Here is a 12,836-nt window from a genome sequence, read left to right on the forward strand (position 1 = left end):
CCCAAATCATCACTGACTGTGGAAACTTCACACTGGACTTCAAGCAACATGGTTTCTGTGCCTCTCCACTCTTCCTCCAGACTCTGGTACCTTGATTTCCAAAGGAAATGCAAAATTTACTTTCATCTGAAAAGAGGACTTTGGACCACTGAGCAACAGTCCAGTTCTTTTTCTCCTTAGCCCAGGTAAGACGCTTCTGACGTTGTCTTTGGTTCAGAAGTGGCTTGGCACGTGGAATGTGACAGTTGTGGCCCATTTCCTGAAGACGTCTGTGTGCGGTGGCTCTTGATGCACTGACTCCAGCTTCAGTCCACTCCATTTGAAGCTCTCCTAAGTTCCTAAATCGACTTCGCCTGACAATCTTCTCAAGCCTGCGGTCATTCCTTTCACTTGTACACCTTTTCCCACCACACTTTTTCCTTCCAGTCAACTTTCCATGAATATGCTTTGGCACAGCACTCTGCGAACATCCAGCTCTTTCAGCAATGACCCTCTGTGGCTTACCCTCATTGTAGAGGGTCTTGATGATCGTCTTTTGGACAACTGTCAAGTCAGCAGACTTCCCCATGACTGCTGTTGGGATTACTGACCTAAACCCAGTATTTATACCCTGAGAATGGTAATTTAATAGAACTTGAAATTAAATATTCTAATAATTTGAGATGCTGATTTTTTTATTTTGATGAGCAGCAAGCTGTAATCATCAAAATGAAAACAAAAAAGTCTGGAAATATTTTACTTTATGTATAATAAATCTAGAATATATTTAAGTTTTACTTTTTGAATTAAATTACAGGAAAAAAATAACTTTTTCATGATATTCTAATTTATTGAGATGCACCTGTAAGCCAGCTGGAAAACTTCCAGTGAAATGTCACTTGCTGGTGTGTAGTTTATAATCAGAATATAGTCACTTAAATAGTAAGGCATAGTATTAATTTAGTTATTCAAACATAAGATGACATAAAAAGATAAATAAATAAAGATGTACCTCAGTGTTCCTCCTCGGCTAATAATGAATCAGCGTATCAAATCATGATTCGGATCGCGTGTCAAACCGCCAAACTGCTAAAATCACGTGACTTTGGTGCTCCGAACCACTGATTCGACACGCTGATTCATTATGCTCCGAAGCTTTATGAAGCAGTGTTTTATAATCGGCCATCACTATATAAGTCGTTATTTTGTTTTTTTTGGTGCACCAAAAATATTCTCGTCGCTTTATAATATTAATATTGAACCACTGTACTCACATGAACTGATTTAAATATGTTTTTAGTACATTAATGGATCTTGAGAGAGGAAATGTCATTGTTCCCTATGTAGGCCTCACAGAGCCATCGGATTTCAACAAAAATATCTCAATTTGCGTTCCGAAGATTAACGAAGGTCTTACGGGTGTGAAACGGCATGAGGGTGAGTAATAAATGACAGAATTTTCATTTTTGGATGAACTAACCCTTTAAGTTTGTGACAAGCACATCAAAATTATTACTTTTTTAATTGGAGTAATAATAAAGAAGCTGTCCTACATTCATTAGTCTCACTGTGTTGTGCTTGGAAAACTGCCAAATCACCCAAAAAAAAAAAAAAAAAAAAAATAGAAATTAATAAATGTATAGGCATCGGTATCGGTATCAGCGAGTACCAGAAAAAAATATCGGTACTCGTACTCGGTCCTTAAAAAATGGTATCGGTGCATTCCTAGTTTCTAGTGATGGGCAGTTTCAAAACACTGCTTCATGAAGCTTTGAAGCTTTACGAATATTTTGTTTTGAATCAGTGGTTCGGAGCGTGTATCAAACTGCCAAAGTCAAGTGAACTATTGAAATTTCGAAACACTTATGACATAACGAAGCCTCATTTAATCAAATCACATGATTTTGCCACTCCTAACCACTGATTCGAAACAAAACATTCGTAAAGCTTTGTTTTGGTGTGCAAAAAGTATTCTCGTCGCATTATAATACAACTCGAATTCCGGAAATGTTGGGATGTTTTTTAAATTTGAATAAAATGATACTTTGATTTGATAGGCCATCAAATCATTTTAACATTGACGAGTGCTGATAGACCGCTGAGGCAGAGCAGCCTAAAAATTTAACTTTTAAACCTTTTTGTCATCCTAACAAAATACATTGATTTTTGATTGATTGGGACACTTTTCGCTATTGAGATGACTCACCCTACTTGTTGTCAGGGTGGAGTTCAAACTGCTGGTAGCCGAGCCTGGCATCTCATTTTGAGAATAATTTTTTAGTGTTGAGCTCATGAATCACATCATCATTGGTGAGTGTAATGTCACACTGAATGGCTCACCTTCCACTCATCTCACCATTTCATTGTTTTTGTCTTCTACTTTCTGATGAATGGCCACCTGTGTGTGGCTGACATGCTTGCTGGAGATCAAGGTTGATGTGCAGCTTTACTTGGAAATGTTAATTTCCCTTATTCCAGTGAAAACTGCAGTTCATGGTGAACAACATAGCTGATATGTGAGATTGTTGGATAAAAGATTTACAGTATTATAATGATCTTTATCGATTCCAGTTTTATAGTTTGTGTGATCCCTGAACCAGTGAAGCATTAAGCTTGAGTGTACAGTTTCACTGATAATGCTTAGTTTGACGTGCTTGCCTGCATTTTAAGCTCCATTTACTTTACGTACATATGACTGTTACCTTTGTGTTCCTGGTACATGCTATACTTTCTTAAATTCATTATTAAAACAAATATGACACACAGTAGAGATCTTTATTTGTTGATGTGTGTGTGTGTGTATATATATATATATATTAGACCAATCTCTAATTCTATCAATGAATGAGACAAGTCCAAAGATCTGTTCCACACACTGGCCAACAAATGAGAGGCATTTTGCCAAAAATCAAAGAGTTCAAAGAAATTCATTACCAAGAGGCAGTTCGGGATGATAATTGCTGTTACTTAAAATACATTTTATAAGAACTGATTTAAAATAATAGATATTTGCTTAGACATCCCACATACAGCAACATATGGTAATTTGGAAAACTTTTACATACATTTACTTACCTTCAATCAGTAGACAAAAAAGCTATTTTGAACAATATTTTAACTGTTTTTGTCCATACAATGAAAGTCAATGGGGTCCAAAACAACAACAACAAAACACAATTATTTTATGTTCCACAGAATAAAGAAAGTCATACAGGTTTGAAAGAACAAGAGGGTGAGTAAACGATGACAGAATTTAGATTTTTAGGAGATCTATCGCTTTAACGACTTATTGGCGCAAGCTGTGTCATGAAATCAGTAGTCTGTGGATACCACACTAGCATGTGCAAATATTAAATCAAGAGGTTAGAAAGCAAATTGGTTTACAAATGGAGGATGGTAGCTGGATAACTGTGGAACATTCTCAAAACAACACTGCTTGTTGCCTTGAAGAATACAGTGACACTCTGTTTCTTGGAGTAATGCAGTGCATCATCTATACTGTCATGACCCAAACATCATCATTCCAGTCACCATACATACTAGAATTAGTCAGCTCTGGAAATGATGATGACCATGAGGAAGTTCTGATTAGGAAGTGAATGGAAATATGTTTTGTAAATGTGTGTGCACTGTATTAGCTGTAGTGGGTGTTTTAAAGACTTCTTGTTGATTGTATGTATTATAAAAAACGTACACAAACAGATCATAAATTCAAGAAAATGTGATTTTAATAATGTATATGAAAGCTTGCACTTTTTCTGAACGAACACTCTTACTCATTCTTCATGATGTATGAGGTAAAATAACCTAAAATATTGAAAAAGTCATACATCAAGGCAAAACAGCAAAAAAAGCTCATAGAAAAATAAAGAGTAGGCAAAATTGGCAAGATCATTGGCATTTGAAAAATCTATGAGTAACTTTAAGTGACACATTTTACGTGTGTAAACACATCAGGTAGCATAGTGGCTTGGTAAACAAAGTGCCTCATACATTCAGGTCAGTGCTGTGGTTCATTCAGGTCCACATATCTGTTCCACAAGATTACTGGTCCTAACAGCTATCACTTTAAATGCACTACAAGGTAAACTCTGGAAGGGCGTTGAAGTCTCACTCCTTGTGTTTATTTCTCTGATTAATGTGCTTTTAGTGCAGTCTAGAACTGCTGAACGGTAATGCAGCATAGCAGGTCGTAGGGAGCATCACTTGAAAATGGGACTGAGGATTGTGGGCATGGTCTCATTGACCTTCTGCTTGTACAAAGTGTAAAGGGCATCCTTCTTGCTGCTCTTTTTTATGCAACTGTGGTGAACAGAAAAGGGTTTTAGAGTCAATCTAAAACATCATCAGTGAAGTATAAACCTATCAACAAATCTGGATGTGTATCTGTTTATTTATTCACTATTTGCCATATACTTACATCTTTTTTAATATCCACAGTGAAAGACAAAGGATGATGACTCCAGCAATGCTAATGACAACCAGGCCAACCAGACTGAGATGATTCCATGTTTCCACGTATTGCGTTTCCTTCTCTTCTGATGGTGGCAATAAGAAAAACAAACATATGATTAAAACTAATATAGTAGTGTAAAATGCAAAGGCCTATTTACAATATAAGGATAATGTCTAATGTCCTAACATCTTAGGAGCTACATTTGCTTTGTTAAGCATACATATTTTCAAAAGCTTAAAAGGTGACATTAAATCAAGATACAATAACAGTCTTTAAATAGTCAAAAAACACACTTCAATTATGAATATGTTAAAAGATTGAAATAACAGACTTTGCATAATTTTACAAGATTTGCTTGATTACATAATATGCACACACACAAACAAAATCAGTAAATCTAACCTGTACAATTTGTTTGGCTCCAGTCACTCCAGAATCCTTCATCAGCGCAGTACATGCTCACTTTTGACCTGATTTGAAAGCAAGTTTTCTTACTTTCTGCTTCTTTCCGGAGGTCATAAGATGTGTCCAGAACTACATTCTCCAGAACCTTTCTTTGCTGAAGGGGACATAAAGATAACATAGATGTCTTTGACAGGTAGGATTTCTGTTTTTTCTTTTTTCGTTTGTTTGATTTGGCACACAACCTAAACCAAATCTTGGTTTAACAGTGCATGCCAAGATTCAGAATGAAATGCAATTGAATGGCAGCTGTTCATGTCGACATGTGTTGTTTACAAATTACTGGATGTTACAAAGCAATAAAATTACTTTGAGAGTCTTATCACCAGTGTTCCTAAGTCATGTTCCCGAAGGCATTTTAGATGTATCCCTTATCTAATACATCTGATTCTTATCAGCTCATTGGTTGACTACTCTATAATCTCAATTGCGTGTATAAATGTGAGACACCTAAAATATGTACAAACAAGAGCAAAAACTTGAAAATTGCATTTCTGAATAGAATAGATTGTTTTAATCATCAAATGGTGCTGGATCGATGAAAGGAAGATAGAATGATTGGAATACCTGCAGTTCTTTGCCATTTGCCATTAGAGTGCTGCTCTCTATCTCATATTCCAGGCAGTGTTCTGGCACCTGACCACTAGGTGGCGACCAATCTAACTTCAACAGTCCATCCATCTCTGACACATGCACAGAGGATACCACTGCTGGTTTTACTGCAGAGAGAAAGAAAGTGAGAAGCAAATGAGGAATATGTTCCTTATCCCTTAAGCACGTAAGTTTAAAATATTCCGGCGTGAGTTTTTTTCAAGGCGACTGTTATTTAGAACGTATCACTTTATTGTTTCCATGGTGACGCGTCATTGCAGGTCACATAACACACCACAGCGCTGTATGACTGATGATCTGCTTTTTAAATTTTTCCTTTTTTATTCAAAATATTCACAAATTTGTTAGCTATAGCATGAAATATCTGATATTCCGATTGTAAAATATGTGCAAGTGGATGTGTTTTGCTGTTTAAACACCTTTATAACGATCGCGTTAGTTGAGCCATATGCGCGATGGGCGCCGCCATGTTAGTTTGCGCCGCACAGAGAATCGGATGTGTTGGATTTACAAGACGTGAATTCATCCACTTCTCCCGAAATACATTAAAGTAAGTGAGTCAGTGAACTGGGGAAGAATAGAGTCAACTTTAAAGTTACTTTCACAGTGTGTATCTGATATGAATAAAACGTGTCGTCTAATTATAATGGAAAGGGTTGTTATTTCAGCTTCTATAGACATCATTGTGTATTATACAAACTCTAAATATATTGTTTTGTTAATACTCGTGTGTATTTAAATGCCTGAAAACCTAAAATAAACATTATTTGGTTGAAAACACTGCATATATGTGATATCCGTCTCTGGTTTAGCGCCAGCCAAAGCGCGCAAGCACATTTGAATTTGGCATTTGATCACGTGAGGCGCTGAACGTTCTAATCACACCGGTGTGGTCGTACGCTCCTGGGGCCAGCCAAGACTGATCACACCGGTGTGATCGTACGCGTCAAAGGGTTAATGCACTTTATTATTGAGTCAGTTCAGGTGCTCATTCTGTACATCTCCCTAGTTAGCCAAGTTTGCAGTATATAAACTCATAGTGAGATTTGTTCTGTCAGGTATAAAACTGTGTATAGTTACCATGATTTTGAACCTCAATAGAGAAGTAGGCTGTTCTCAGACTTTCTGCTGGAGACGATCCATTTACACACATATTAAACTTGGAGAACTCTAAGAGCGATTCTCGAGGAAACCTGCATCCTCTCCGAACCTCAGATAATACGATGTATTCTGGACATTCCTTTGTTTCATCCATTTCCCTGTGCCTGGAAAAACAGATACACACATTCTTGTTTTTCAAAAATGTGGGATAACAACATAAAACTGATTTGTATGTATTTTATTTGCATCACTGAAGAGAAAATGGTGCATGTCACTGACCCTAGCAAGAAATTATGACTATATTCAGGGTACGTTTACACGACAACATACTAAAAACAGAAAAGTTTTCCTTTGCGTTTTTCGCACACAGACGACAACGTTGTCAAAACGATGTCACTTTTAAAGACAGTTCCCGCCCCTAATATATAAACAATATATTTTTGATATATATATATATATAAAGTTTATTGCAAAATATGCATATTTACAAATATTTAAATATTCAGAGAGCTTAGAGAGATCGATTCGATTACATCGAAGTGCTTCACTGAGTGGGCGGAGCTAAAGAGCTATTTTGTAGTGTGTTGCTTTTTTCAACTCACTGATGGGTGTCATTTTCTGTACAGCATCATGGGTAATGTAGTTTTTCACTATAAATATGCTGTTAAATATAGTTATTTTAAAAATAAGCTGAAATAACATGGGCTGATGGCTTTAACAGAAGCAAACACCATGGTTTAACAACCTTGTTATTGTTCAAAATCAATTTCCCTAGGGAGGAAATGAATAGAGTTGTTACTTCTGGAACCGACTGTTGCACTCCATAGACTAAACATGTAATACGCATGCACATGACATCGCCATTTTCACAAACTTGATCACAAACCACTCTGAAACCCACTTTCAAAAGTTTGCGTTTTCAGGCCTCCATAATGCCGTTGTCTTGTAAATTAACGGCCAAAACGCATTAAAAAAAGTTTACCGTTTTTAGTTGAAAATGGTGTTGTGTAAACGGCCCCTCAGAATATGAATAGTTATAAATGGTATTTTGGCATTAAATTGAAGATTCTGTTGTATTACCACCTGTTACATACATTAACAGAAAAAACAAAACAGCTAAGCAGTCCTGCCTTCACCTGTAGTGCAGTGGAATATGCTTAGATCATAAAGGTTCATCCGTGACCACAAACAAATTGGCTTATGGTGAACTTTGCCAAATTCAAATGTGTGCATACTTCAGTGAGCATTGTTCCATGGAACAGATAAAACAGCAGAAGCTTTTGCATTTGAACACTGAAGTCTATAATATCTCTCAAATTCAGGTAATTCCAAGTAAAATGACTTGTGCTTCAACCTGTCCTCTCCTCCCCCTGAGGCATTGCATTACAGCCCTTAATACTGAAACTGGAATGTTTTGATGGTTTATTTTAAGCAACATTCACATGAAAGTGCCCACCAGTAATAGAGGTAGTGCTGTGAATTTGGAGGCTGGACAGGTCCTGACTCCCAGGTGCATTCCATGTACTCCTTTCCATAGTAGACACAATGAAAATCTCTTATTCTTGATCCTGCCATACCTGAGGCAAAACCACAGTTGAGAACATGTTTAGTTAAATGAGAATACTTCAAATAGAAATTAAACAGAAAAAAAGTTAAGTCCTTTAAGTTAAGTTATTTTGTAGATCAAACAAGCAAGGCCACATTTCAGATTAACTGTTTGGTGACAAGACCAAGCAACATAAATATAATATAAAAATAGAGTAAGCCATTTCAAAACACAAAGGCAATTTAAAAACTATTAAAATGTAGATTTATTTGCAACAATGAATGCTCCATTCAGATTTCACACTTGAAGGACTCCTTAGGCTTAGAGATACCTACTTCTGGTTGGAAGTCACTCTTCATGTCATTTTATTGAATATTATGATGCTATATTCTAACAGTATGGATAACTTCGGAATGACAATTCTGCTTAGAATTGGTTTCCTCAAACTCCATCAATTATATTTAAGGTAACATGTAATCTAAAAGACAGTCAGGGCTATAGTGAGACTCTTTTTTTTTTTTTTTTTTAACCAATTTCTTAGAACGACTCAAACTAAATGGTGCAACAGCTGTTTCACTTTTCAAAAGCATTTTTCTTATAAACAAGATATAATAGATTCCAGATGGGTGTGTTTAAACTAGCTCTTTTTCAAATGTTTGCTTATGCAAAAAAGTTCAGATTAAAAAGGATGCATGAGAACAGAGAAGTGGAAAATATTCACATGCATTAGTTTAGATTACAAATTTGTGTAATTATTTATGCTTCAACATTAAATGTATACGTCTGAAAGTCTAAAGGATTACACCACACACAAAGAAGCCAACATATCAACATGCCTTGTTGATGTTTGTTGAGTATTCCTGTGGAGTCTGACTGACCTTTTCTGCTCCTGTTTTTTTTAATGTAGAGTTTTCAATCAGATACACACAAAATCTGGAGATAACAATCAGATACTCGCAAAAAAAAAAAAAAACCAGTTCTCAGTTAAAGATACGATTGTAGAAATGCGCTTTTCGCCACCAGCCATGAATAATAATTTCAGCAAGTGTCAGTAATGGAAATTACTGAGATAAAATGAATAGTAACTCGACCGGTCATGTGATCTCAACCACACTGAGACAACCCACTCACTGTATGTCAAATAAAGCTGCTCTTATTACATACGGGAGTGATTTTTACATGATTTTTCAACATTTTTTTTTTTTTTTTTTTAAGTATTTTTAGAGATAAAATTATTTTAATTAAATTACTGAGTGCATATTTAAAAGAAGCTACAAAGCAATAAAAGTATTATGATTAGGGTTTCAGTTAGATTACGTGCAATAACAAATTATGTATGGCTGGTCTTTGCTCTTGTTCGCTTCAATGGGAATGAGAATAGTTTTTAAATCTTTACCTGTAGGTTCAGGTGTGTATACTTTCTCTGTCTCCTCCCCTTGGACCTCTGTCCCATTGGTGCAGGCACACTTTAACATAGTGAGTATTCTCACCTTGACTGGTTTCTCAAGGTCAAACTGGGCAGCATAAGTCAACTTTACAGTTCGGACACTCTGTACAACACAAAGTGAGGGCAGTTTTGAGTCACAAATCACTAAGCTTGTAAGAATAATTGCATAATATAAGGCTGCTCTGTTTTGAGGATGCTGTACAACAAATACGTCTCTCCTGAATACTAAGTATATCGCCCCAGGGAGAATGGTTGCATTAAATGAAAACAGATATTTGGCTCTGTCATAAACAAGTTTCATACTGAATTTTCAGGAGTTCCATGGAACACGGAACTCTGTTTATGAAATGGACCGTTTACAGTATGAAATGAGAACCTTGGCTCTGAAACCAGCCTTATCATATTTTTTTAGAATTAAGCAATAAATGCTATTCACAAATTGAATTTGACCAAATTATCAGGTCCACAATGTTTTCACAGAAATGGAAAAAAAAAATTCAGAGCACAGTTATTTCAAAAGATTTATAAATGACAAGTGAAGCATGCATGAAGCGTGAAATACACTTGTCCTGAGAAGTAAATATTTACTTGCTGAAAGGAAAACAAACAAGTGTGTGTGCGGTGTGTTCTGCAGATTCTCAAGGATTCTTACCCTCCATCGTTCCTCATAGGTGTCATAGTATTGGAGTTGGTATCGTACTCTGCAATCTGTAAGGTTCTGAAGGCTGGCTGGCTGCGTCCAGTGAATACTGAGGTAACCCAGGAAGCCAGGGTCTTTTATTTCAATATTGGCAGGTGGATCCACTGTGGAAAATTAATACTGTATGTCTATGAACAATGTTTCCACTAATAACACTTTGCTTGTAAACAGTCCAAGCACCTGCAACAAACATCTAGTTGTGCAGTAATTCTAAACTCAAGAGGAGTCAGTTGCTTGAGTCAGACTGTTTTGTGTGTATTAGGACAGCAGTTGTGAAATCCAGTGAATTTAGCCAAATTATCAGAGATCTGTACTATGTCATGCTGAAACCTCTGTCTGTCTAGTCATAAAGTTAGGCAAAGGAGACATAAGTTCGTATGTAATTCCTTGCAGAACCAGGCACCACAATATCTGACTTCTTGCACCCGCACACTCAGTCGAGATCACTTAGATCAGGTGATTCGGAATTACATCACGTTCCCAGGACTAAACTCAAAAATAGCGCTGATTGTGCTTTTTGACCTAGATTATGGAATAGTCTCCCGGCTTACATTAGAACTGCCCCAGCTATATCAATTTTTAAATCTACTCTTAAAACATACTTATTTTCACTGGCGTTTAATATTCCTTGAGTTTTGACCTGTATCCAAAAGTTCCTTTTGAGTTTTCCTTGAACCATACCCAGTTTTTATACTCTGTGCAGCACAATTGGTCAACTTCGGTTGTTTTTTAAATGTGCTAAATAAATAAACATTGTATTGTATTGTATTGTATAAACAAAATAACAATTGTTGAAGACAATTTATAGACAACATTTGAGAAATGTCACATAAGTTAACTATTTGCTAGTATTTACCTACTAAAGCTTTGATAAATGCCATGTTCATGCAAATACTTGGCTGTCTTGTATTTATCTGACTCCGCAGGAGCAGAGGTCTGGAATTGTGCCTATTTGTTTAATCATTTCATTGGAATCGGCCAGGAAGCTTACCCGTCACTCCACAGGCTGTGACCTCTGATGTGGAGACGGAGTCCTGAGTCAGCAAAAGCAGAGTAAATGCAGAAAGCCATACAGGAACCTTATTCAGCAGCAACATGTTCATCTGTGTCTAGAGAGGGAGTATCTCATCAGTTATCTGTCTTAACACTTGTTTGAACTCCTTTTCAAGATGATGGAATGCTTCCGTGATATAAACACTCAACAAAACAGTGCATTGTTTTGTTTTGTTTTTTTAAAAAGGGAGGTGTTTAAATCACCCACACAGTCGCCCATTATTTTCCCCCATGTGATTTGAAAATGACTAAATGTTCAAACGCATTAAACGCTCACGCATAAGGTGTGGCACCTTTATTGGTTGTAGCCAGATGAGTTTATAGTCTGCGCAAGATCATGTCAGCTCTTTGGCATCTTAACCCTAAAACAGCTGTTCTGCATCACTGTGTATTTGATTAGTTCTCAGCCTTAAAGTGTCAGTTCACACAAAAATGAAAATTCTGTTATCATTTACTTGCCTTCAGGTCTTTTCAAACCTGTATGACTTTCTTTCTTCTGCACAACATAAATGAAGATATTTTTTTTAAAAATGTTGGTAACCAAAAAGTTTTAATGTATGGACAGGGAAGGAAATTTTCCAAAAAATCTTCTTTAATGTTGCACAGGAAAAAACAAACAAACAAAAAAAAACAACCATAGTCCACTCATATTGACTGCAGGTTATTTTTAGGTGAACTAACCCATAACACATTCGCAAATGTGATTTTTTATATTAATACATTGTATAAATAGAAGGGAAAGCAAATTACAAATACACAAATATTATATTACAATTTCTTTATATGTTCAAAATGAAAAGATGGTCACAATTTAAAAAAAAAAAAAAAAAGATCAGAGAATCAGAGTAAAAAATGAGTTATAGTTATATGTGCTGTTATTCTGTATTCTTTTTATGAGCTCTGGTTTTTAAATGTAGTATATTATACATATACATTATATAGCCTATAATACATAGCCTTGCCTTAATGTGTTATAATAAATGCTGCTATATTGATCAACTAAAATATTCACAATAAATAATGATATCTGCATACACAAAAAGAAATATAGAGAGAGTGAATTCAACTAAACTCAGCCTAGATAAATAAAGCAGATCTGAAAAGGTGTTGAGAAGTGAGAAGACAAAATATCCACATATGACGAACAAAAAGTTATAGGCTACAGTACAAAAGATTAGAGGAAAAAGTATACTCACTGTCACTGTCCTGTGATAGAAACTCCTGATGGTATAAGCTCATATATAGTTGGACTGAATGAAATCATCTCATGGTTCCTACATGTCGTACAGCGCTCTCGTGTGTAAATTGTGCGTCATTTTGGCTCATTTGTGCGTCTGCGTGCGTGCGCGCGCGCGCGTAGAAGCACGCTGTTACTTACAGACTGTCTTCCTAGTAGTCTGTGTAGTTACTTTTTTTTTTTTTTTAACCGCATACACGTGACAATTTTTTTTTTTTTTTTTTTTTTTTTGATATCGTTGAA

At 36.0% G+C, this 12,836-nt stretch overlaps 1 protein-coding gene across 1 annotated transcript; it reads right to left on the reverse strand.

Annotated features, from left to right (window-relative positions):
- Window positions 1-3,685: 3,685 nt before the first annotated feature.
- On the reverse strand, window positions 3,686-12,725 carry il13ra2 (interleukin 13 receptor, alpha 2). Its single transcript, XM_051893029.1, has 10 exons — window positions 12,553-12,725; window positions 11,295-11,412; window positions 10,256-10,407; window positions 9,553-9,706; window positions 8,067-8,187; window positions 6,590-6,774; window positions 5,465-5,616; window positions 4,838-4,994; window positions 4,400-4,517; window positions 3,686-4,281 (listed from the first exon to the last, which is right to left on the reverse strand). The coding sequence occupies exons 2-10, from the start codon at window positions 11,404-11,406 to the stop codon at window positions 4,182-4,184; spliced, it is 1,251 nt and encodes a 416-aa protein (XP_051748989.1). The 5' UTR covers window positions 11,407-11,412; window positions 12,553-12,725; the 3' UTR covers window positions 3,686-4,181.
- Between the last annotated feature and the right edge of the window lie 111 nt (window positions 12,726-12,836).

This window comes from Ctenopharyngodon idella, chromosome 5 (assembly GCF_019924925.1).
Source record: "Ctenopharyngodon idella isolate HZGC_01 chromosome 5, HZGC01, whole genome shotgun sequence".
Lineage (NCBI taxonomy): Eukaryota > Metazoa > Chordata > Actinopteri > Cypriniformes > Xenocyprididae > Ctenopharyngodon > Ctenopharyngodon idella.

Excerpts from the sequence above, each read along its gene's own strand:
- il13ra2 (XM_051893029.1), bottom strand. The coding sequence starts at position 11,406 with ATGAACATGTTGCTGCTGAATAAGGTTCCTGTATGGCTTTCTGCATTT. Across the intron at positions 5,617-6,589 it reads TATTGAGGTTCAAAATCATG|TAAAACCAGCAGTGGTATCC; the intron begins GTAACTATACAC and ends TTCTCTCTGCAG. Across the intron at positions 4,995-5,464 it reads CAAATGGCAAAGAACTGCAG|CAAAGAAAGGTTCTGGAGAA; the intron begins GTATTCCAATCA and ends TGTCCCCTTCAG.